The sequence below is a fragment of the Mytilus trossulus genome, chromosome 14 (assembly GCF_036588685.1).
Source record: "Mytilus trossulus isolate FHL-02 chromosome 14, PNRI_Mtr1.1.1.hap1, whole genome shotgun sequence".
Classification (NCBI taxonomy): domain Eukaryota; kingdom Metazoa; phylum Mollusca; class Bivalvia; order Mytilida; family Mytilidae; genus Mytilus; species Mytilus trossulus.
This window is the reverse complement of record NC_086386.1, coordinates 28,952,500-28,976,619: the sequence shown is the minus strand read 5'-3', so window position 1 is coordinate 28,976,619 and position 24,120 is coordinate 28,952,500. Positions and strand designations below refer to the sequence as shown.

At 31.0% G+C, this 24,120-nt stretch overlaps 1 protein-coding gene across 3 annotated transcripts in view; it reads left to right on the top strand.

The window, feature by feature from the left end:
* Nucleotides 1-23,602, top strand: part of LOC134695693 (LIM and calponin homology domains-containing protein 1-like) — an 85,344-nt gene extending 61,742 nt beyond the window's left edge. For all 3 annotated transcript variants that reach the window (XM_063557055.1, XM_063557054.1, XM_063557056.1), the window contains 11 exons: nucleotides 960-1,118; nucleotides 3,258-3,841; nucleotides 4,403-4,489; nucleotides 5,041-5,266; nucleotides 6,086-6,381; nucleotides 6,855-7,021; nucleotides 15,342-15,400; nucleotides 15,818-15,966; nucleotides 17,083-18,028; nucleotides 19,205-19,369; nucleotides 20,331-23,602. In XM_063557055.1, coding sequence (XP_063413125.1) covers nucleotides 960-1,118; nucleotides 3,258-3,841; nucleotides 4,403-4,489; nucleotides 5,041-5,266; nucleotides 6,086-6,381; nucleotides 6,855-7,021; nucleotides 15,342-15,400; nucleotides 15,818-15,966; nucleotides 17,083-18,028; nucleotides 19,205-19,369; nucleotides 20,331-20,356 — 2,864 coding nt within the window. In that variant the 3' untranslated portion in view covers nucleotides 20,357-23,602. The remainder of the gene's footprint in view (nucleotides 1-959; nucleotides 1,119-3,257; nucleotides 3,842-4,402; nucleotides 4,490-5,040; nucleotides 5,267-6,085; nucleotides 6,382-6,854; nucleotides 7,022-15,341; nucleotides 15,401-15,817; nucleotides 15,967-17,082; nucleotides 18,029-19,204; nucleotides 19,370-20,330) is intronic.
* The last annotated feature ends 518 nt before the right edge of the window (nucleotides 23,603-24,120 follow it).

The window sequence follows — 24,120 nt, the reverse complement described above, 5'->3', positions numbered from 1 at the left end:
TAAACCATAACAAACAAATGTAAAACCGGTTTGTATAGGGATAAAAGGAGTAGTTATAGATATCAATAAAACAGCAAAACACTATAAACAAAAGAAATCCAGGATTCAACATTCATCTGTCTGTTTGCTAATATGAATGAAAAATGCATATCTGGAACAAACATAAATTCCTGACATAATGTAATTTATGAACTAAATATGCTAGCCTTGCATATAAAAACAACTTTAAATCTAGCCATTTTAGAAATAATACTATATTATGTGGAAATTGAGGACGTCTAGTTCAATGCACACATTTGTAAAAACATGAATGATACTTGTTGGAATGTATAAAATTAATCTAAGAATTGAGATTTTCATCTAGTATGAAAATCTGAAAACAGTTTTGGGGACTATCAAGCTTACCTAACAATCACTTTTTCATTTATTTCCTTTACAATCACTTTCATTTTTATGACTTTGTATCTTTATAATAGAATTACATTCTGGGGGAAAATTCAGAAAGTTTATAGTACTGGTTCTTGAAAGATATACCGGTAGTTCAAAATAAACATTCCTCAACATAGGACAATATCTATATATATGATGACCTTATTTATATGATATACATATAAACTTTAAGTAATCTTTATGTAACCTTTGTTGGCAAGCATTTTGGTTCTGAGCATAGCAGAATTTAAACTGGCATATAAAGGGCCTTATATCTTAGGCTGGCCATTGATTTATGTTACCTTTGCCATTCAATATACATGTATTAGTAACCTCAATTATCCTGAATATGAAAAATATTTTACATGTTTGGATGAATATATATATTATTCCCCTTCACTGGAAGTGAAAGATTTTAAATAATATAGTAAAGGTATTAAAAAATTATTAGTACTATTTAGCAAATTAAACAATATTTTACCCAAATATAAGTACACAAATTTTATTTAATTTTTTTTTTTTTTTTTTAGGTAGCGCTGCTGATGTATGTGAAGTTCAAGCCAAAGATGAGATCATTTCTGTAAATAACCGTGATATCGGCATCATGACACAAGCTATGGTCCGCAAGGTCATTGATGATGCTAACAAGAAAGGAGAGTTAGAAATCCGTGTTAGAAGATATAATGCAGGTTTGTTTCTACAGATACATGTATGGATGGTGTTGAAATGATGTTTTACCTCATCCAAATTTAAAGTGATATCAGTAACACAGATTCTTCAAATTCTTTTAATTTTTCAAATAGTTTGGCTTCAGAACATTAATTTGGGTGTATATTTTTAATGGATATTTACCAATGACTAGGGCAAACTGAAATTTAGTTACATAAAGTGATTTATACCTGGAGTATGGGTATATATACAAGGAGTTAAACCTTTTTCTTTTACAATGTCATCGCTGTTAGAAATTTATCAATATATAGAAAAGAAGTTGAGGGTCACACCAATAAGACACAAACCTAACTATAGAAGAACAAACAAAATACATATAGGATATCATTGTATGGTATTCCTTGTAAAATATTGACAGAATGAATATTGAATTAATAAAAAAAAAAGACACACAAACAAAACTTGGCATCATATAACAAATAGCTAAGTAAAAAAATAATCTTGCAGTTACTGAAACTAAGTAAAGATTTAATCCAATATCAGTTATTAAAGTGTAAACTAAGTGTTTTGCAACTTACCAAACTATAGATTTGAATTACTTCTAGAGCTTTATAAAAATCTGTTAGGTATTCAGATATTAATATTGCTCATCTGAAACTGTGTTCTTCCATTGAATTTATATGAGATTTTTCTTTAGACCACTCTGCCACCCAGGCCTCTCCCTTGATTTGATGGTTTTATATATAATTGGTAGGGTATTATAATAAACACTAATGGAGCTATAAGTAGACAACACATTACTGGAGTTTATCTTATTTCGTCTATATATCATACAGCCAATGAGGATTTATTCATAAATCATAGATGGCGATAAACAAATGTAAAACAAAAGTTTGTTGTATCTTCAAAGCAGTAAATTTATTTTACATAGCCTTAATTATGCTGTCTTTTCAAAACAATGTGTAGGTGTGACTTAAAAATAAGTTAATTACATGTTGAAAATATTTTAAAAGCTATCCACACCTTAATGATCAATAGTAAAAGAAAGTGATGAGTTAAATACCGTGTCATGTTGGAATCTTGATATCAAAAAATAAACATGATAAACATGCATTGTGGGAGTTTTTTGTCTAGTGCATATATAGGTTTTGTAATAGTTTGCATATTTGACAACAATAAATGTTTTATTTATTTGATGTGATTCTCTCTACGTGCACTTTTCCGGAACCATATTTATAAACTTTGCAAGAATTTATTTGCTTTGTAATCAAGATATACGTGTATGTATGCAAATTGCATAAAAGAAGAATTACTGTAGGTAAACTTTTCATGAGGTACAGGCATTCAAGAAAGTTAATTAAAACTTGACTATGTTAAAAAATCAAAATGAATCCTAGTATATATTGGGAGAGCGTATAAAAGGTTTATGATTGATGGTACTAGCTCTCTAACCTGTATATAAATATTTATTGGTATATTTATCTTTTAAAATGAACATTTCAATATATATTCTGTGATAAACTGATTGATGATAAGGGATATTATTAGATCTTATAAGTGTTGCTAGAATGGAAAGATTTTAGTTACTCTTAAATGGTGACTTGTGTTTGAATATCTCTGCAGAAAGACATTAATACTTGAAACCCTCTGGGGTTGATCCAGCCATTTTTATGCCCCGTTTATGGACATTATGTTTCCTGGTTTGTGCGTCTGTTCTTCCATCTGTTCCTTCTTCCGTCCATTTGTTCATCTGTTCATCTGTCCCCGCTTCAGGTTAAAGTTTTGGTCGATAGTATTCTTATGAAGTTGATGTCCAATCAACTTGAAACTAAGTAAACATTTTCCTTATGATATGATCTTAGTAAAAATAAGCATTTTCCTTATGATATGATCTTTCTAATTTTAATGCCAAATTAGAGATTTCCCCCCATTTTCACATTCCATTGAACATAGCAAATGATAGTGCGGATGGGGCATCCATGTACTGTGGGTACATTCTTGGTTAAAGGGAGGTTCTAACCGTATGTCCCAATTTAAAGCATTGAACATCAAAAAAGGGTGTTCCAACACCCTCTATCCTGGATCTACCACTGTAACCTTCAATGAAATCTTGGATTATAACCTCAATTTAATTGCATATACAATTATTTGTGTTACAGAGGACTCAGAAGAAGAAGAAGAAGATGAGGAGGAGGATGAAGATGACGATGCTTTCCATCCTTCTATAAATTCCTCTGTAGAACCTGACACCTCTTTCTCTACAAAGTCAACGTTCCAACCTTCACGGACATCATCGAGGGTATCTGAGTCTCCGTCAACTCCTGAACCTACACAGAGGACAAGGTCATCATATCAAACATCATCTTTATCTCGTAGAACAGAATCACCATCTTCCCAAGACTCACCACTAAGGTCACATGACCCTTCACCAGCCTCTAGAACTACAGAGTCACCACAAAGGTCACATGACCCTTCACCAGCCTCTAGAAATACAGAGTCTTCCTCCACAGATGAGACACCACGATTTGCAAGATCTACACATGAATTCTCTGCAAGAACTAGACCTTCACCAGAGAAAACTATTGAGAGGGCTCCACCAAAGGAGGAAGTTATTACAACAACAGTCACAAAAGTCACAGAATCCTCACCTAAGCCAATTGAAATGGATACATCACTACCTCCATATCAACGAAGGAGGCAGAGGCCCAATTATACCTTTAATACACAAGAAGATACAGAACCGGTATTTAATTATTTCATAGTAATAACTATATGTTTTAATGAAACTTTCATTTTATAAGTAATGCACTGTTCTGATAGGAAGCCAAGTTATTTTTCTCTAAATATCAGCTCTCTAGACATTCCTGTCTACTCATTTGAAAAGACCTTTACCATAACCTAATTTTGTGTAGACAAATTACCAATGAGAATATATGACTTCTGCATAAAAAAGATGTGATGAGACATCTCTCTATAAGAGACCAAATGATATAGAAGTTAACATCTGTAGGTCACTATGTCCTTCAACTATGAGCAAAGCCCATACCACATAGTCAGCTTATGAAATGCCCTGAAGTTTTGAATGGGTAATTCCTATGCATCATTTCCTGAAATTGCAATATCAAATTAATCTTCTGTTTTTTTCTCTCCTTTTTTCAACAATCCCTTTGATTAATGCACCCAACATTTCTGAATTAATATAATAATTACCTTGGAAAAAAACTTGTTCAAGTCAATTAATTATAAAAGTCAAATAGTTTTACAAAAACTAAAAACTTATGAAAACATTTTTGTTTGTTTACAGAAGACAAGTATACTGACAGAACTAGGACGTGAAAAAGAATGGATCATGGAGCAAATGTCAGGGGCTAAATCATCTACAAATGAAGAGGTGAAAATTAAAATAAATTTACTCTGAAAAGTTCATTAGGAAAATGACAATTAAGCAATTCATTTATATTTAATAATAACTTGTAGAAATATGTATTTAAATGAAATATGCAGTTGTTTTTATGAAGATATCTTGTAAACAGATATGCAAGCTTAAATGAAAATTAGGTTACAGACGATTTTCTTGAGTATGTAGCTAAATGCAATATCTTTGGTTAGCTTGCTTGCTAGCTGAACTGTGAAGTCATTATAAGGTAAGGTATACTACCCTCCTTTCGAACAAGCCTAGTCCAACAGACAGATAGATTGGTTATATGTCGGACTAGTCAATTCTTAAAGGAGGGTAGTTTACCTAACCTTATAATGACTCCACAATTCAGCTAGCAAGCAAGCTAACCAAAGATATTACCTTTAGCTACACACTCAACGAAATTGGCTGTAATGCCTAACTATAAATTCCTTTTTATTATATATGTGGAGAATGGCTGTATTAATGGATTGAAAACCCAAATAAATAATGGATGTTTAAGAATTTCTTTTTTTCTTTTTCAGAAAGTCACAGAAAGAGAAGAAGTTGCCATAGAAGAGCAGATTATTCCACAATCCAAACCCACTGAGGAATCTTCCTACCATAGGTCATACACATCATATAACAAGACTGAAGAAGAACCAGTCACAAAAGAGGAACCAGTTCTACAACAGACCTCCCCATCATATGAAAAGATAGAGGAAGAAAAACCTACAATAAGAGTTCACAGGTCAAGACCTCCAGAAGAGGGTAAATGTTATTAAAGTGTTTTTTCATGTGTAAAATATTTGTTAAAAACGTTATTTTGAATGCACACTTTTTGAGTTTTCATCATTTCAAACAATACACAGAAAATAATGCGACTTGCATAGCTTAAAATGAAATATAGACAAAATAGTTCTTACTGTTAACTAAGAACCTGACCAACACCTACAGCTTTTCTTTTGAACCAAGACAATTGAACGTTCTTTCTAACCATGTCTCAGGAACTTCAACAACCATTGAAAATATCTGAAAACATCAATGGAAAAATAAAGATGTATAAGTCAGACAGACAGAGCCCAATGTCATAAAGAAAACAGAAACCTAAAGTCTACGCTACAAGAACCCCTCAAAAAACAGGATTGAATACATGATTTCTGGATCCTAGAAATATAAGCAACTTTTGCTTTATTGGATGCACAAATGATGTTGCATATATATAAGAAATAAATATCCATTGAGTTGTGACTTGACACAAAAGTCTTGATTCTACAGCAACCATAAAATCTATTCTCATGATTTAATTTTCAGTTCTGGGTATCTTGACTTGTATTTTATCCATTTGTTGCTATTTGTATATCACACAACATACAGAACTCAGTGTTATCTATATAACATGTAAAATAGATACAAAGTGCTTGAATATCTCTCTTCTGACAACTAATAGGTTCAGTACTTCTTTAAGCTTGGTGTTAATTAAAACCTCATTTGTAAACAATGCAAATTTATATACATAATCTTCCTATTCACAAATTTTACAAATTATTTGCATCAGTATGTATATTATATATACTTGTTTTCTTTCAGACACATCCAGGAGAGTAAGGGAAATTCCTGTCACCAGAGCCCCAAAGCCTGAAGTGAACCACATAGATCTACCTGTACATACACATCACAGAGAAGATAGACATGAAGATCTAAGTCCAAGCCAATCATCTGGTGGCTTTGGTCCACCAGAAATTCTACGAAGATGGCAAAGACCTCGTCCACGGTCTGAGTATTCCAGTAGCAGTAGTATTAATAATGATGACAAAAGATTAAGTGCTGCCTCTTTAGATTCTACTGCTTCGTCTCCCAGATTTCCTGAAGATGATATTGCACAGGTTGGTGAAACAATATTATCATTTTGATAAAATACTGTTGATTCACTATTATTCAGCTGAGAGTAACTTTCTTGTCTTTCATTGGTAAGAATAAACCACAAATTCAAATACTCAAGTTTATAAATATTTGATATAAGCTTGAATCCAAACTTTTGAAATACATGAACTCAAATATTCATGAAAATATAATTATTCTTAATCCGAGAAAATTGAAACCCACAAAAAGTTAATGAATACACAGTTACAGGAGAGAAACAAAAGATTCTGTCATTTTTTTCTGTTCATTAGCTTTTCTAATTCAACACTTGTATGTTATGGATAACAGCCAAAGGGAGATAACTGGAATTTTAAAATCTAAAATTGTGTAAATAGGAAAATGAAATTTTAGTACAATATTATCAGCATTTTCGGTTTCAGGAGAGAAGTATTTGTACATAATTAAGGCATCAATTGATGATATCAATTAATTTTAGAATCATATGAATGGTGCTAAACCTCATGCAGTGGTTGGTCAGTCTGTTATATTAGAATTCACACAAGAACCTTCCACACAGTCTTTTAACATGTCTGCTCCATCTCAGAGCAACAATGCCTCTGGTTCATCACTGGTCATAGACCCCAGAAACAGAATGGATGAAAGGTATTTATATAAAAAAGAAGATGGGGTATGATTAACAATGAGAATTTTAGTCCAGATCTACAATGCAAATTAGATGTTTCAAGGTGTTTGAAAATTAAAAAAAAAATTCCATCAATTCGTTTTACAAAATGAACTTTTACATATATCTTTGAATATTCAGCAGGAGTGAACAAAATTTGATGTTTTTATTTTAGAATTAATGAAGTAAATATTCATATAAAATTCATGGTCTGTTATAAATTGAAATTTAATAATAAACATAATACAAGACGTGATCAGAAAATAAATTGCAGAATGAACTTATCATTTAATATTGTAATATTCATTACTATTTCAAATCTGCCCAAACAATCAAATTCAGCACAACAACTCTACAAATTGCTTTCTAGCAATATTTCTTAGGGCTATTCCAGAAAAAAAATGTAGGGAAAGGGGGGAGTTTGGAAGGCAGTTCTTGTCGGAAACCGCCACCCAGACACCCAGACACCCAGACAATTGTTATTGAAAGTTATAGTGAATTATAGTGTGAAAAGTTGCTCTGATACCCATCACCCATGTATTATTAATACAATGTGCCTTCTATAACACCCCCCCCCCCTTCTACATTTTTTTCTGGAAAAGCCCTTATACAATCACTCCACAAAGCCATATGTATGTGTATGAGAATCTGATACAGTCAGTAAACCATAAGTAGAAATATGACGTTAATTCATTTTTAGCTCACCTGGCCCGAAGGGCCAAGTGAGCTTTTCTCATCACTTGGCGTCTGCCGTCCGTCGTCGTCCGTCGTCCTGCGTCCGTCGTCGTTAACTTTTACAAAAATCTTCTCCTCTGAAACTGCTGGGCCAAATTAATCCAAACTTGGCCATAATCATCATTTGGGTATCTAGTTTAAAAATTGTGTGGCGTGACCCCGCCAACCAACCAAGATGGCCACCACAGCTAAAAATAGAACATAGGGGTAAAATGCAGTTTTTGGCTTATAACTCAAAAACCAAAGCATTTAGAGCAAATCTGACATGGGGTAAAAATGTTCATCAGGTCAAGATTTATCTGCCCTGAAATTTTCAGATGAATCAGACAACCTGTTGTGGGGTTGCTGCCCCTGAATTGGTAATTTTAGGGAAATTTTGCTGTTTTTGGTTATTATCTTGAATATTATTATAGATAGAGATAAACTGTTTACAACAATAATGTTCAGCAAAGTAAGATCTACAAATAAGTCAACATAATCAAAGTGGTCAGTTGACCCCTTTAGGAGTTATTGCCCTTTATAGTCAATTTTTAACCATTTTACGTAAATCTTAGTAGTCTTTTACAAAAATCTTCTTCTCTGAAACTACCAGGCCAAATTTAAACAAACTTGTCCGCAATCATCATTGGGGTATCTAGTTTAAAAAATGTGTGGCGTGACCCGGCCAACCAACCAAGATGGCCGCCATGGCTAAAAATAGAACATAGGGGTAAAATGCAGTTTTTGGCTTATAACTCAAAAACCAAAGCATTTAGAGCAAATCTAACAGGGAGTAAAATTGTTTATCAGGTCAAGATCTATCTGCCATGAAATTTTCAGATGGATTGGACAAACCGCTGTTTGGTTGATGCCCCTGAATTAGTCATTTTAAGGAAATTTCGCCGTTTTTTGTTATTATCTTGAATATTATTATAGATAGAGATAAACTGTAAAGAGCAACAATGTACAGCAAAGTAAGACTTAAAAATAAGTCAACATGACCTAAATGGTCAATTGACCCCATAGGGAGTTATTGCCCTTTAAAGTCAATTTTTAGTGGAAGAAGACGTCAAGTCTTCTGAAGACTTAAGGGGCCGACCCTTGGCATTGAGTCTACGTATGCCGCATTCATTTCGTATATTACAATTTCAAAACAACTTAGATTCCTGACACCGATTTTTACACATGATTAGGCATCTGAATCATTTAATTTGTAAATTATGATTGTAAAACAATCACTATCGTAAATATGACCCTTTTATTTATGTAATTTATTAGATTTCATCTCATCCACATGAACGTTATTTGTTTACTTGTAACAGGATGTTTTAACTGTAGATATTTGTATTACGCATGCGTGAATTTGGTATCGGGACAACTCGCCCTGTTTACAAGTTCGCCCTTGAAGTTACGAATTTGCAATCCTGCAGACAAGAAGATTGTTTTTATATAAATAAAAAGGATATATAAAGTGTTGTCTTCATTCATGGTTTTCCTTTGTCATGTGAATTAGATGCCCTTCGTAACATTCATTTTCAGGGGTCTCCTCCCGTGACCGTCCTCCCGTTTAGGGGAAAAAACTCCCGTGTATGAAATATTTCATGAATGAACATTTTCAGACGCCATATTTAATCATTTCTTACTACTGTACGGGTGTAATTGACACCTTTGTTAAATTTTACCTGAACTTCTTCTTCTCTGTATTAGCTTCCTTTAAATAGGAACACCTCTAATATATATATTATTAGAGTATTTGGGGTAAATTTTGTAAGATTTTTTTTTTTTGTTGTATGTAGATAACTATGTACAGCACACTATGTAGGAGGTTTACTTTCATTTATAAGTTGTTTTTATATATATATATACAGACTGTTTTATTTTGTATCTATTTTTTAAAAAAAAAATTTTAATATAATAAAAGAAACGTGCACCATAGCAGTATTTACATGTGAGGGTCTTATATACATGTTTTTTTGTTGTTTTATTTGTTTGTTTTAAAACTTAAACATCCAATATTTAAAAGTTGTACAAAAACAAAATAAGTGTCTATAATGATAGTAGTTATATATATATAATTCTATTTTTTTTTATAAAAGGATAGAGTTATAGATTAATTTTCTAAAAATGAGGTTACTTAATTATTTTAAAAGGAACAAGTATGTATTTTAAAAAGTAAAAATATATTTTGCATCAATTTTAATATGATAAAATATCTCATAATAGTGAACATCAATTTTCTTGACTGGTGATGTGGAATTTCATTGATAAAAATTATAATCTTTTATCTAATTAAAAGCTAAAAAATTAAAAATAAGACAGTCATTAAAAACAAAGTTCTTATTCTTAGGTTCAGTATCATGTAATAAATTTACTTTGTTTTAAGTGGAAAATGTGGTTAAAAATATTTTGGCATCATATAAAATTATCATTTATAATACAGGAGCTTGTCATTAGTTTTAATTATTTTAATTATATGATAACATTTCTCATTTTATAGAAATTTTAAACTTAAAATTATACTCATAAATTTAGAGCTGAACTCGCATTTGGGTGATTATCAATTCATCTTGATGAATATCCTCCTTTTGTCTTCTTTACTAACACACTTATTTGAATCATCTATCTCTAGTCCATGTAATGAGAATATGAATATATTTGTTTCTCCATGTTTAACATTTTTAATAAAACAGTTCTTATATGTATAAACATTTATCCATTTTTGCTTCTTCACTAATCACTGAATATTGAATATTAATACACAGTATAATTGTTCATATACCTGTACACTTTGGTTTTACACAATATTATTTGATGTTCCTTGCATCTAATATTTCAATTCTCTTGATATGTAGTTGGAATAGTAGGTTTCTAGCTTTCTGCTCTAACTTTTCTGCCAGTTCCATTCCTATACTTAGAGATTCTTTAAAATTGCTCCAGTCTAATATCAGACGTGTAATTTCCATCTTATTGTTGCAGTATGTATTCCATTTTGCAGGACCACAGCTATCCAGAATGACTTTTTTTATATCTATAAAATATTTCTCTCTTATAGTGCTTAGTACGGGACAGGTGGTTATCATGTGTACTATGTCTTCACTTTCTGTATGGCACAGTTGACATGTTGCTTCTGTTGAGAAATGTGTGAACTTATGTTTGTCTGATTGCAATATATAAGTTCCAGTCATCATTCTGGATTTCACAATGGATTTTCTTATCTCAATTCTGGGTTGATTTTTTAGCTTCCATACATGTGCTGTTTTTCCTATTTCCAAATTATCTATGCAGACATATTTAAGACTGGTTTTATTACAAGCATCAGATTTTAATTTATCATTCCAAAATTTGTGAATTTGTCTATTGATTTCTTCCTTCCATGCATTTTTTTTGGGTGTGCTATTTTGAAGTATGTTGATTGAAGGTAGACTGTATAACTCTAAAATGTTCAGTATTTTGCTGAAGAAACTTTTCTTGTTATCGAAATTGGTAGCTATCTGTCTGTTCATGACATCTTTGATTTTGGTATTGTCACATGTTATAATGGAATATAGTAGTGATAGTTGTCTCTTATGTATTTCAGCTTCTATCGGCAAGGCTCCCAAAAACAGAAGGACAGCAGCATTTGATGTCCTTTCTGGTAAACACTGTAGGTGTCTCAGATTCTTCCTGTGAAATTTCTCTAGATCTTCAAGATTAGATTTTGTTAATGGAAGTACCTCTAATCCATATATTAATCTTGGTATAACATATGTTCTATAAATTTGGTAGGAGATTTCTGGGTTGAGTCCATTGGTGCCATGTACTCCAGATCCCATAAGAGCATACCTTGTTCTTCTTGCTGTTTGAATTCTGTCTTTTACGTTGAAGTTATTTTCTGAACCATCTGTTCTTTTTACTCCTAGATGTTCACTGCAATCAGTGGTTTTTACTTTTTTACCATCCATAGTCCAGTTGTAATCAGTTTTAATTTTTGAGCAATCGATTATTTCAGTTTTTGTAGGATGTATTTTGTAATGATGTTCCTTTGCATACCTGTCTATAACATTCAACATTATTTGGAGCTCATGCTCATTATTTGAGATGAAGGCGATATCATCGGCACAGGTTGGTGCTCCTATATAGATGTCTCCTAGATGATAACCCAAGGAATTCTGCTCAAGCTCAACTAACAAATCTTGCACAAATATTTTATATAGATGAGTAGAGAGTATCCCACCTTGTCTAACTCCTTGTTTTATTGTGAAGGATTCGCTTACTCCATCTAGCCATTTTACTTTGGAGCTAAGCCCATTATATAGTTCTGTTAGGATCTTCCAATAGGTGGGGTGAATATTCTGATCAATGGCCTTGTCCATAAGAATTATATGCTGGACAACATCAAATGCTGACTGAACATCTAGAACAGATATATAAAATTTTTCAGTTGACTTTTTGATTTCATATCGGGCTTCAGATATAAGCAGACTTGACATTATTGGTGACAATCCTTCTGTAAATCCGAACTGTAGCAATGTTTTTGATTTTAGATTTAGTTTTCCTATAAAAGCATATTCAAAGGTTTTTCCAATAGTAGCTGTGACTGTTATACCACGATAGTTCCCCATGATAGTTGGATCTTTTTGTTTTTTCAGTACAGGAGTAAGTAGGCCAAAAGTAAATGCTGTTGGTACTGCTTTATTCAGTAGGATGTTGTTAAAAATTGATGTTAATGCAGGGGTAATAGTAGTTTTGGAGTACTTTAGATGTTCAGCTGATATCCCAAATTCATCAGCACTTTTTTTGGTATTAAGCTCATCTATTGCTTTCATGACTTCTGTATCTGTAAAAAGTTCTGGTTCCACAATACTTTGGTCCATTGCTTGTTCATATAGCTGCTGTCTGATTTTACATAGGTTGAGATAGCTATTGTCAAATAATTCTTCCTTTGGGACACTCAGGTCCTCGTAGTAGGATGCAAAACTTCTTCTTTGATCTTCTGGTATGAAATTCAATTCCCCATTGATTTTTAAGCAGTTTGTAGAAGTTTGTTGGCTGCTACGGTTCCTATTGATTAGTCTATAGAAAAGCTGGGTATTTGGGTTGTCCATTATCTGTTGATATAAACTTTGTCTACTGACAGCTTGTTCCATTCTTACTTTGCTACGCAATTTTCTCTTCTCCAGCTTAAGTGTTGTAGCTAATGGATGTTCTTTCTGTTTACCAGCTTCTTGCCACTGTTTGTATATATTTCTGCAAGATTTTATAAGTATTTGAACATCAAAGAAGATGTATAATTATATGGTTTCACTTGACAGCTTGGGTGTCAAACATACTGGTAATCAACGATGTTTACCTCCGGCTAACTGCCGTTGTATTATCAAAACGATGTGCATTGGGAATATTGAAATACTTTTTTGTTACTTCCCTTTGTTTTAGCCTGTTTTCAGTTATTTTGCTTTTAAAAATGTAAATTGTAAAAAGACGATAAATGATTAATATTTTAATCAAATAATCATAAAATGATGTTAATTAAATGAATTTAAATGATTTTGGACAAATAAAAAAAATAAAATTTATAAATTATTTTAGCAATCTAGACCTCCTTTCAAGGATTACATTGAAGTTTATATGATAAATTTGTTTCTTATTTCGTAGAAGTCAACATACAACATGTGCAACTAGACTACTAAAAGGTAGAATATTAAATGTTTCTTTTCAGAGAAAGGACAATAATTGATAATAATGTTTTTCATTGATGTGTAATTCTGAACTGTGATATGTAAATACGATGTTTGATTATAATAAAGATAAAAAAAAAAAAAGACTACTAAAAGGTCTAGAAGTCAAATTAATTCCTAGTAAGATGTTGAAATTTAAATGTGTAAATGTTAGTTTATAATAGATTTTATTGTGTAAGCTAAGAAATAGCAAGACATCTTACACGGTTTTTAAGTCTTTTTAAGCTTTCTACAAATATGACTTTCATAATGCTTAAAATCCATGCAGTACTGTTATTTTTTTAATTAATTTACGATGTTGCAAATATACATGTGGAGCTTATTTCTTTCTTATTTGTCTAAACATTTACAAATGATAAGGAGATGGAGATATGAACAAAAATATATACAGATAATATATATAAATATAATGATTCATTTGCAAGCAGTGAACAATCATTTGTCAAAAACAAAACAAAACAAGAAACAGATTCTTCTTATTATTTTATTTTATTCACATAGAGAGGCAATAAGGGAACTATAAACATTACAATTTGATGGAAATTTGAAGAAAAAACACAATTTCTACATCATTTGGTTACATTTACGACAAAATTGATGTCGATAAAAAAACATGATGTTTTGACCATTCAGAACTTAATAGATGCATAGTTCTTGGGGAGAAGTTTCATCAAATAATATGAATATAAATGACTTTTTTGTGCTCATTTTTTACAGTGGGTTGTGATGATCTTCCAGTTAGGTTACCCTCATTTGGAGTGTTGTTCCCAACCTGTTAAAGGTCCATCTTTGTGCATTATTCAAAATAGGAAATTTCAACAAGCATCTAATATTCTAAATCTGGAAAATAAACCCTGGTCTGCTAGCTTCATGTATATTTTTTCTACCGATTTAATATATAACTAGAATCATGCAAACAGACTTAAGGAAAAGGCATGTAAGTTCATCATACAAATATGACACTTTTTCTAGACAATCCAGATCTTGCAAAATACGTCGCTAAAAATTGTAACCTTTAAAATTGTTGTTGTGCAGTAAAAACCCATATGGGAACTTTCAAAAGTTGGCGGGTATGTAACAAGTCTTACTATTTTTATGCTCCATTTATGGGCAATATGTTTTCTAGTCTGTCCGTCCGTCCTGCTTCTGGTTATAAAGTTTATGGTCGAGGTAGTTTTTGATGAAGTTGAAATCCAATCAACTTGAAACTTAGTACACATGTGTTCCTCTTGATATGATCTTCTTAATTTTACTGCCACATTAAAGATTTTACCTAATTTCCATAGTCAACTGAACATAGAAAGAGATTGTACGGATGGGAAATCCATGTACTTATGACCTTTTCTTGTTTGAAGAAAAAAATACATTTTAACAATAATGGAACAAAGCAGCCTGGGTAAGTGGGGCTGCTTTTATGGTAATTCAAGTTACTTTTTATTCACCTTCTTCCACTTCAGAGCTATCAGCTCTTTGATTAACAATTTTCATAAAATTTGTAAATTTTAATTAACATTTTCGACTGAAACTCTTAGGCCAAGTTCAATATAGATAGAATGTTTGTAAGCAGCAAGAATGTTCAGTAAAGTTAGATGTACAAACACATCACCATCACCAAAACACAATTTTGTCATGAATTCAAATGCGTCCTTTGTTTAATATTCACATAGACCAAGGTGAGCGACACAGGCTCTTTGGAGCCTCTAGTTTTGATGGACTGACAATTTTCAAACATTTTTTTCCTTGTATAGAGTTTATTCTTTGTTTTCAAACCTAACCTATAACCAGTAAAATAAAAAGGTCTTAAAAATTCTGTTTATCTACATAAATTATTAGCCGTACTATAAATTAATATGTGTTTTCTATTTTATTGTAGTGATGTAAGTCTTCCACAGTACAACTTCCATTTCAATATAGGAGACAATAGTTCCAAAGGTAAATATAATAGCTAGTTATGTTTGGTTATATGTCAATAAAATGTACACCAATAAAACACCATAAAAAGTAGACATCATTAATGGATATTGTGTCATAATTTGTAATCATTAGGCAAAAAGCTAGATGTCTCTCATACAGATTTGTTTAATTGAAATATAACTCTCAGAAATTATTTAAGATAACAGTTGCTGACATAATCAAGGGCCGAGAATTAAACACTGTTTCTGTGTCTTTTGAAAATAGACATTATTAAATAAGATTTCAGTTTTGATAAAATGAAAGCAAGAAAAGTTAAAACATGATTTGTAAGTTTCATCATAAGCTTTGCACTAAATGCAGAATTAAGATAACCTGCCAAGTCCCATTGTATTTTGACTCAATTCATAAATTGATTATTTTTTACACTTTGAATAGAAAAAGAACAGTTACAATATGACCTTGAAGCTGAAAGGGAGAGAATTAGACAAGAAGAAAAGGAAAGGATGGAATATGAAAGGAGACAATGGGAGGAAGAAGAACAAAGAAGAATCCAAGAGAAAGAGGCACAATTGAGGGAGGAAGAGGTAAATGATGATTTGTTGTTCATGTTATTACAGAAAATTTATTTGTACCTTTCTTTGTCTTTACTTGTATGATAACCCTTGAACCATTCTCATGCAAGAAACTGTATGGTGTATTTAGCAACAGTGTAACTCCACAGAAAATATTTCAACTTTCCCACATGTTTAAAATCTGTTTTTAAGAATTGAATGCTACTTTTAGTAATTTTATTAGGCTGTTTAAGATTTGCCCAAAGCACATTCCATGGGAAGCGCGGGAGCACTGGATACTTAACATTTTGCATGATCCATTTTCTTACAACTCTACAAAAGCATTCATTTATAAAATTGCATATTTTTGCTACAACCATGAAATTTGCAGTTTGATTTCCCATGCACTGCTGTGACATTGTGGAATGCATGTACTGTCATGAATAGAACATTTTAATGGGAAATAAAATTTAATCTTGGAATGTCTGGATTGTTAAGGATTCTTGTAAAACATGCATGTTATGTAACTACTATAGTATATATATTGCATAATACATAGATGCAACTAAGATTAGCATATAGCACCTGGTCCTTTATTTCAATCATAGCTTTGTACTTGTAAAATTGATAATTACTGAAATGTGAAATGTTCACTTTTTAAATACACACTATTTATAAAAACTATCTTTTGATATATGACTTTTAACAATTCTGTGATGCTAGATGATTACACTGACAATAAATACACAGGATGGGTAAGTGTTAATATTGAAATGTCAATAGATATCTCAAATGAAATTAAGTGCATTTGTAACATGACCAGTTATCACGTTTGAAGATTACACTAAACTTATCTGTATGAAATATGATGAAATATTTTCTAAATCAATTTTATAAGCATTTCACTTCATGAGTAACACTTTGACCTTCAGAAAAAAGACAAGTGCCCTCAACCTATGACTAGCTGTAAATTGTTCTTAGTCTAGACCAATACATGATATTGAAATAATTGACATGGTTTTCTGGCTATATTTTAAGTTGCTAATACCCAATATACCTTTTGTAAAGAATACCTGAACTTGCAACAACCAGGTGTAGACAGATTGAAGTAAAAAACTGATTTTAAAATTTATTCTCATTATTTTACAGGAGAAACTTCAAAGAGAAAAGCAAAGGATTGAGGAGATGAAAGCTTCGATGGAGCGTGAAAAGATGGAATTAAGTAAACATCAGAATGACAATAGGAATAGTGACCAATATAATACATATAGTGATAATAAATATGGAAGTGATAGATATTCAAGGTCAAGGCCAGAAAATCATAATTTTTCTGCCTATGCTAATTCAAATTCCACACCAAGAACATTAGATACTTCTTCATCTTGGAGATCTAGTCATCCAAAAGAGGAACCACAGCAACGAGAAAATTTGTCAAGGGAGGATATGTTAGCGATGAATAGGACGGCAAAGCCTTTTAGTAGGCGACCTGAAAATGAACAGCAAAACAATGCAAATGATAATCATGTTCAAAGAGACAATTTATCAAAAGAGGATATACATGGTTTAAACTATGCTCCAAGACCAAAAATTCGTAGTTCACAAGACTGGATACAAAATAATGATAGCGGAAGTAAACATTCTTCAAGATCTGAAAGTCCTAATGAACATTGGTTAATAGAAGAGGCTGAAAGACGGAGAAAGTCCGGTCACACGCCTGGCTATCAAACAGGACCAATTCAACCAAAGAGTGATATTTTATCTAATCGTTGGCAGAACGACAGACATGGTCAACCTTCTGGGTCAGTGTCCCCTCAGAACACTAGGAGTTATGAAGTTAAACAGTTTAGTGCTAAATCTCAAAACAAATTGAATCAGACACTTCCAGCAAATTTTAGTATTGGAAATATCAAACCAAAGCCTATGCCTCCTGTACCCCCAAAACCAGGACGTAACTCTAACAGCAATTTCTCATCATCAACTAGAGCTCCATCAAACTTGTCATCACCAACGTCACCTTCATCGCCAAAAAGTTACGCTGAACAAGTTGTAGCAGTCAGTGGTAAACAGCTTTGTTCACATTGTAGTCAAGAGCTAGGTAGGTTTGAATATGTTTTATTGGAGCAATACCAAATGTATTTATGAATAACTTAAATAAGTAATGTACACCAACTTCTAATAATTTTGGCCTTTATTTTGCGTCTTTTCAAGATTATTTGAAGTACTTGAATAAGGAAATATCTATGTTCATGAAGTTTTACATGTTTGTAATGATTTATTTTTCTGTGTTATTGTTTTACTTGCGAAAGTTGCTAAAAATAAGTTAGTTTACAGTATAATCTGTATTTCTATTGCATCTTATGTAATTTATGTCATTTTGAACTGCCATATTGTTTTAAACGTCTTCATTAACAATGATTAAAATATAAGTCATATTTGAGATATTTGCAAACATAATAGTCTTTATGCATAAATAGTTTTGTCAATATATGTTAAGAAGGTTTTTAAGACTTAAACATTAGTTTGTTTTGAACCATGCCTTACCTTAGACAGAGACAAATTCCTATATTATATCACCACCAAAAAGCTACCAATTTATAGCAAGACTGAAGACTGTACGAAATTGCAAAGTATTGTTCATAAATGACAACTAGATATGAAAACTTTAACAAAAGAAAATAATTACTGTATTCAGACTTAATAATAAAACAATATATAACTATTTGAATATTTGTATTAAGTTTGACTATGAGATAAAAGAAAAATGTCTTGTTTCATTTAACAGAAAATTTCATAATTGTACTCTTGCATACTTGATTATATTTTTAAGGATTGTGTTGTTATAATTCTGTAAGCATGGTATTAAGGTGGAGTAGCAATTGCTATAAATTTTCAAATTTATGCAAGGTTTTTGATAATTCTAAAATATGCTCAAATAAACAGTTGAATTATTTAGCATTGTTTAGCTCTTTGAACCCTTGTACAAGATATGCATTAATTAATGTCAATTTATTGTCAGTAACTGTTGTTTCATTATTATTTGTTGGATACCAATTTTCTTGGGTTTCGTTGGAATAGGTGAACCACCAATTTAAATGTTCATCAAATTAAAAATGTTCTACTGCCCACATAGACATTGGCAAAAACAAGAAATCAAAAATCCACAAAAATAAAAGTCTTTCTCAATCCATGAAAACTGGTACCAAGGAAAATTAATGAATCAACAGTATTAGATATAAAATGAATGGCCACATTGAATTCTGTACATTTACAGGTTTTGGAGCAGCCATGGTGATAGAGTCTCTAGGTTTATACTACCATGTACAGTGTTTTAAATGTTGTGTATGTCACTCAGCCCTTGGTAATGGAGTACAAGGGGCTGATGTCAGAGTTAGAGTCAACAAATTACATTGTCGCAATTGTTATAGTAATGAGGAAGGTAAGGTCAGCCATGCATAATAATATAATATTGTAAATTCAGAAATTACTGTGAGGTTTTTATTAATGCAAATAATGTAACTGAGTGAGTATCCCAATAATAAGAACTCGTATTCTTATATCTGATACATATATGTGTATGCAGATTATCCTGAGATTGCAATAATCAATCTCACATTATTGTCCATTAATCAAAAATCTCAATTACAAATGCAGGCAATTTTTTCAGAATTTACAGTAATGACTTTGAAATTGTGCATGATGTCATTAATCTACCGAATAAAGTAAAACATGTAAAGAAGACATTAAAAGTGTTAAAAAAACTTAATGAATCAGTTCCAAAGACATGAAAGAACTGTGATATTATCTCCCTTTGGAGGACAAGCATGCTTTTTACATGCTCTACGGAAAATAAAAATAGTCAGATATGGATAATATGTCAACCAGACAGATAAAGAAATTCTACTATTTGTAGTATTCCACGAACATGATGAATAATGGATCAATACATTTTTGGCATAGAAATTTGTCTATATTTGAAGACATTTTGTTGCTGTTTATGTTAATTATATATTAAAAAGCTTGAAGAAATGAGCATGTATCTTACTATGTGAATAAGTAATTCAAGTTTATTCATCAGGTTCATAAATAGAAGCTATTAGAAAAAAAATATTTTAGGACAGATATAGGCAACAGTAGTATAGATAGCACTGTTCAATAGTTTTGATAAAGCAAGCAGAAATCTTGGTGAAACCACATCAACTATAAAAGGAAAACAACAGAACAAAAGAAACAAAACACTGAACTACAACAAAAGCAAATATATGTTAGGGGTTTTATAAGTACAAGTATGTTAACACTTTGAAATTTTATTTATAATATCTTTAAAGTGTAGTCTGTCATTTAGGAGACTGATATCTGATTTATGATTTTTTTTATATGAATTATGTTTTATTTTTCAGCTGGATTGAAATTCAGCAAAGTTTGATAGAGAACACCATATCACCATGTGACAACTGCATTTGAACAAAAAATAGGATAAATCATATTATACATTAATAGACACAGTCAAGATAGTATCATGAAAAAGTCTCCATCCGAGGATATCCAGAAGCTGTAGGGTTATTCCTGGGGAAACATCAGAGTAAATGTTGAATCAACATGGGGATGTTGAGTGTGCTGTAAAAACACAATTAATCATACATGGATTATTACAATATTTAAAAAAAACAACAGATTTGAAATACTTTTATTTATACTGACAACATCTTCATATTTCTGAAACAGTATTCTTAGTAAAAACATATGTTAGACATTGATCGAAAAAACCATGTTACACATAATGTAAAATATTAATTAATAAAATGACAATAAAATATATATTTCAAGATTCGAGAGTTGCATATTTAAAAACATGATTAGAGATCGAATTCAGAATATTATATATTTAGATTAATGGTTGATTTTCATTGGTTGATAGTTACTCACATGTTATCCGATCAATTATGTTATATCAGTTCACATTTCTTATAGTCTGTTGATTCTCCCCATTGCCTCATTGTTTTGCTTTCAAATTGGTAAAAATTAGATATAGCAGTTAACCAGGAGTTTATATATTTTGAAATCCAGAAATATTCCTGGCCTTGTAGGTATGATAAGGTTTTATGTTCTAAAGAAATTAAATTGTTTTAGGTAAATAGTGTTTCAGGGCAATCAGATTTCTTGAAACTACATGAACAATTCACAAAAGTTAGAAGGTGATCTGAAATAAGTTAGAAAAAAGATCTTAAGAATGTCATGAAGGTTATTTTATAAAAATGGAAAGTGGCTATTTTGTGCATGCATGCTAAACATCAAATATGAGGAAGAAAACAGGAATATATATATATTAATAATTGGTTTATCTAAATTGATATATAAATAGAAAATACATTACTTCTGTGGATTCATTTATTTTCAATGGGTACCAACTTTATTGGATTGAGGAAAACATACATTTTCATGGATATTTGATCTTGTGATTTGCCAAAGTCTGCATATATTCCTATGGAAAAATTGTATTCCATTGGACATTTGATTTCATGTCTCCTGGGTGCCTACAAATCTAAGGAAATTGGTATCCATTGAATAATAATGATCCATAGTATACAAGTTTCAGTTCTTGTTTCATTTCCAATAAATTATATCCGATTGTTATAAACATGGATGCAATAAAAAATGTATGTGCCTTCATCTAAATCATTGAATTTGTTTGTTTTGTGTTTAATGGATAACTATGTATGTGCTTTTAATTGACCAAGTGTTGGATGTTAACTTTGTGAATACACAGCATTATGAGAAAATATATAATCAAATGTGTGGTATGTCCTATTATATGACTTGTGGTGCATATATATACATGTGTCAAAGAAAAATCTTGTTAGCTGTGATCAAAAGTGAGATGTGAATTTTTTACACGACATGTTTAACTCTGTAAAATGTTTAAGTATATATCAATATATTCATGATTGTGTCTCCATTTTAACTCCATTTTACATAGAGTCAATTTTATAAATAGCATTGTATGTATATTTAAATGTACTAAAATAACATTCCTTTTAATATATATTGTTTAAATGGGAAGCTGCAATCCACTTTGTGTCCATATATTTGATGATTGTGCAGAGGAATGACTGTGGGTGGAACCATATGTGTTAACGGATTTCAAAGCTGTAGGAAATTTGTTTTTTAGAATATATTTTTTTAAAATAAATATAAGTGCTTAAGTCTTGGATGATAGTTTGCAAGTGAATGAAAAATGTGATTTGGGTTCTCAGATTTAGTTGTAGAACAAATTGAAGGTTTTAGCTCCATAAATCAACATGTAGGTGTTTCCCTTTATGAAGACAATGTATACAAATATAAAAAATAGTAATGATCTTTTTATGAAGTAAACTTATGAATTTGTTATTGTCAACTTGGTATACAATTTAAATGAACTCGATAAAACTGAAATTTATTGTTCCAAAGATATGTATGAGTGATAAAGAGTAAACAAAGTGTAATGAATGAGGAATGCATGTTGAATTGGTAAGTTTGCAAATATCTAAATATCTGTGAAAGTTTTTCAACATATATGTACAGTTCAAATAGTGAAAACAAAATTGCTGTTAAGGATTTACAGTATAGTTGACATAGAATATATATCCATGACATTGTAATTAAATCAGTATATTATATATGAGAAATTATGATAGTGGTCAGGAACTAACTTATTCTGTTATGACCAATATGAATTTGCTACATTTAAGAAATTATTAGTTTGTTGCTTAAAGGTGATAAATCCTCATTATTAAAAAAAAGATGGGACCATTATATTACATAGGTTATTACTTAATTTGACTTTTCATTCCATATCATAACAAACTATAGTTGTATGTTATTGCGGTCTTTAGAAATGAAATAGACTACAGTATTTATATCAGTTGCTGGAATTGAATTTCAAAGTGTCTTGTAGAAATGTTATCCATTTTTGCTCATTTATCGTTTGTTCCTGTAGAATCAGGATGTCATTGTCTCTGAATCTTGATCTTTTGAGAGAATATTCATTTTACTGGTCTGATGCTTTAATAATTTGATAACACATATGATTTTATAAAACTGGGATATCTGTAATTGAAATGGATTTAAACATTGGAATATCAAAATTATTTGAAGTAGAATGATACATAGTTATAGACTTTATAGTATCATATATCATCTTTTGTAATAAAGAACTTCCTTTAGTTTATCTCTCTTCAAAAACATTTTTTTATGCATTAAATATTAAAGAAATATTTAATTAGTAGTGAGGAATTTGTCCATTCTTTTGATGTTTCAACACTTGAATTTGCCGTTTAATTAGGGACTATAAGTTTTGAATTTTCCTCTGAGTTCAGTATTTAAGTGATTTTACCTTTAATACCAGACATTGAAAAAACATTAGGAGTATAAAAGCAAAATTTGAATTGTATTCCTTAATCAAGAATCATTTCTCCCCATAAAAGCATGTTTACTGAAGTCTTCCTTCAAAAGATCAAGCTATCTTTGTATCTCATACATTGCCATAGAACAATTTATGTATTGGCTTATTTATTATTAATATTGTTATAATTCATTACAATCAGAAGCTTGCTGACATAGTGCAGCAATAAATATTGCAAATAATATCAAATACATTTTATGTATGAAATAATAATAAAATGTATAAACACAATGTCCAGGTTGTCCTAATATATATTCCCCATCAAGAAAGGTTACAGTGCATACTCAACATAAAGTTTACAGAGGAACAGATTTGTAATGCTAGTTTAGGTGTTCGGTTTTTAGACAGTTAAGATGCATTATGTGAGCTTCCTAGATTTGTATTCTACCCAATAAATGCTGAAATACATGCCAGTTTTATTAGCCAGCTGGCTAGTATGTTATTTATAACTAATTGAACACATTTTCATACTTTTAATTCTGGATTACAAAACATATGACCAGAAGAGTCTAATCACATTCAAAAAACTAAAATCCTACTTCTACGGAGTATACATGACCATTCTGATGGTAAGTAACCAATTTTTACAACACCAATGTAGTTGCAATTCAAATACTAGAAACCCTACACTGCAGATTTATGAGCAAATAATCCGTCAGCTAGAACTTGAGAATGTTCATAATGCATGCCGCATGGAAAGTATAGAACATTTGGTGAAAATAGAAAACTTGACATCTCAGATAAATGCT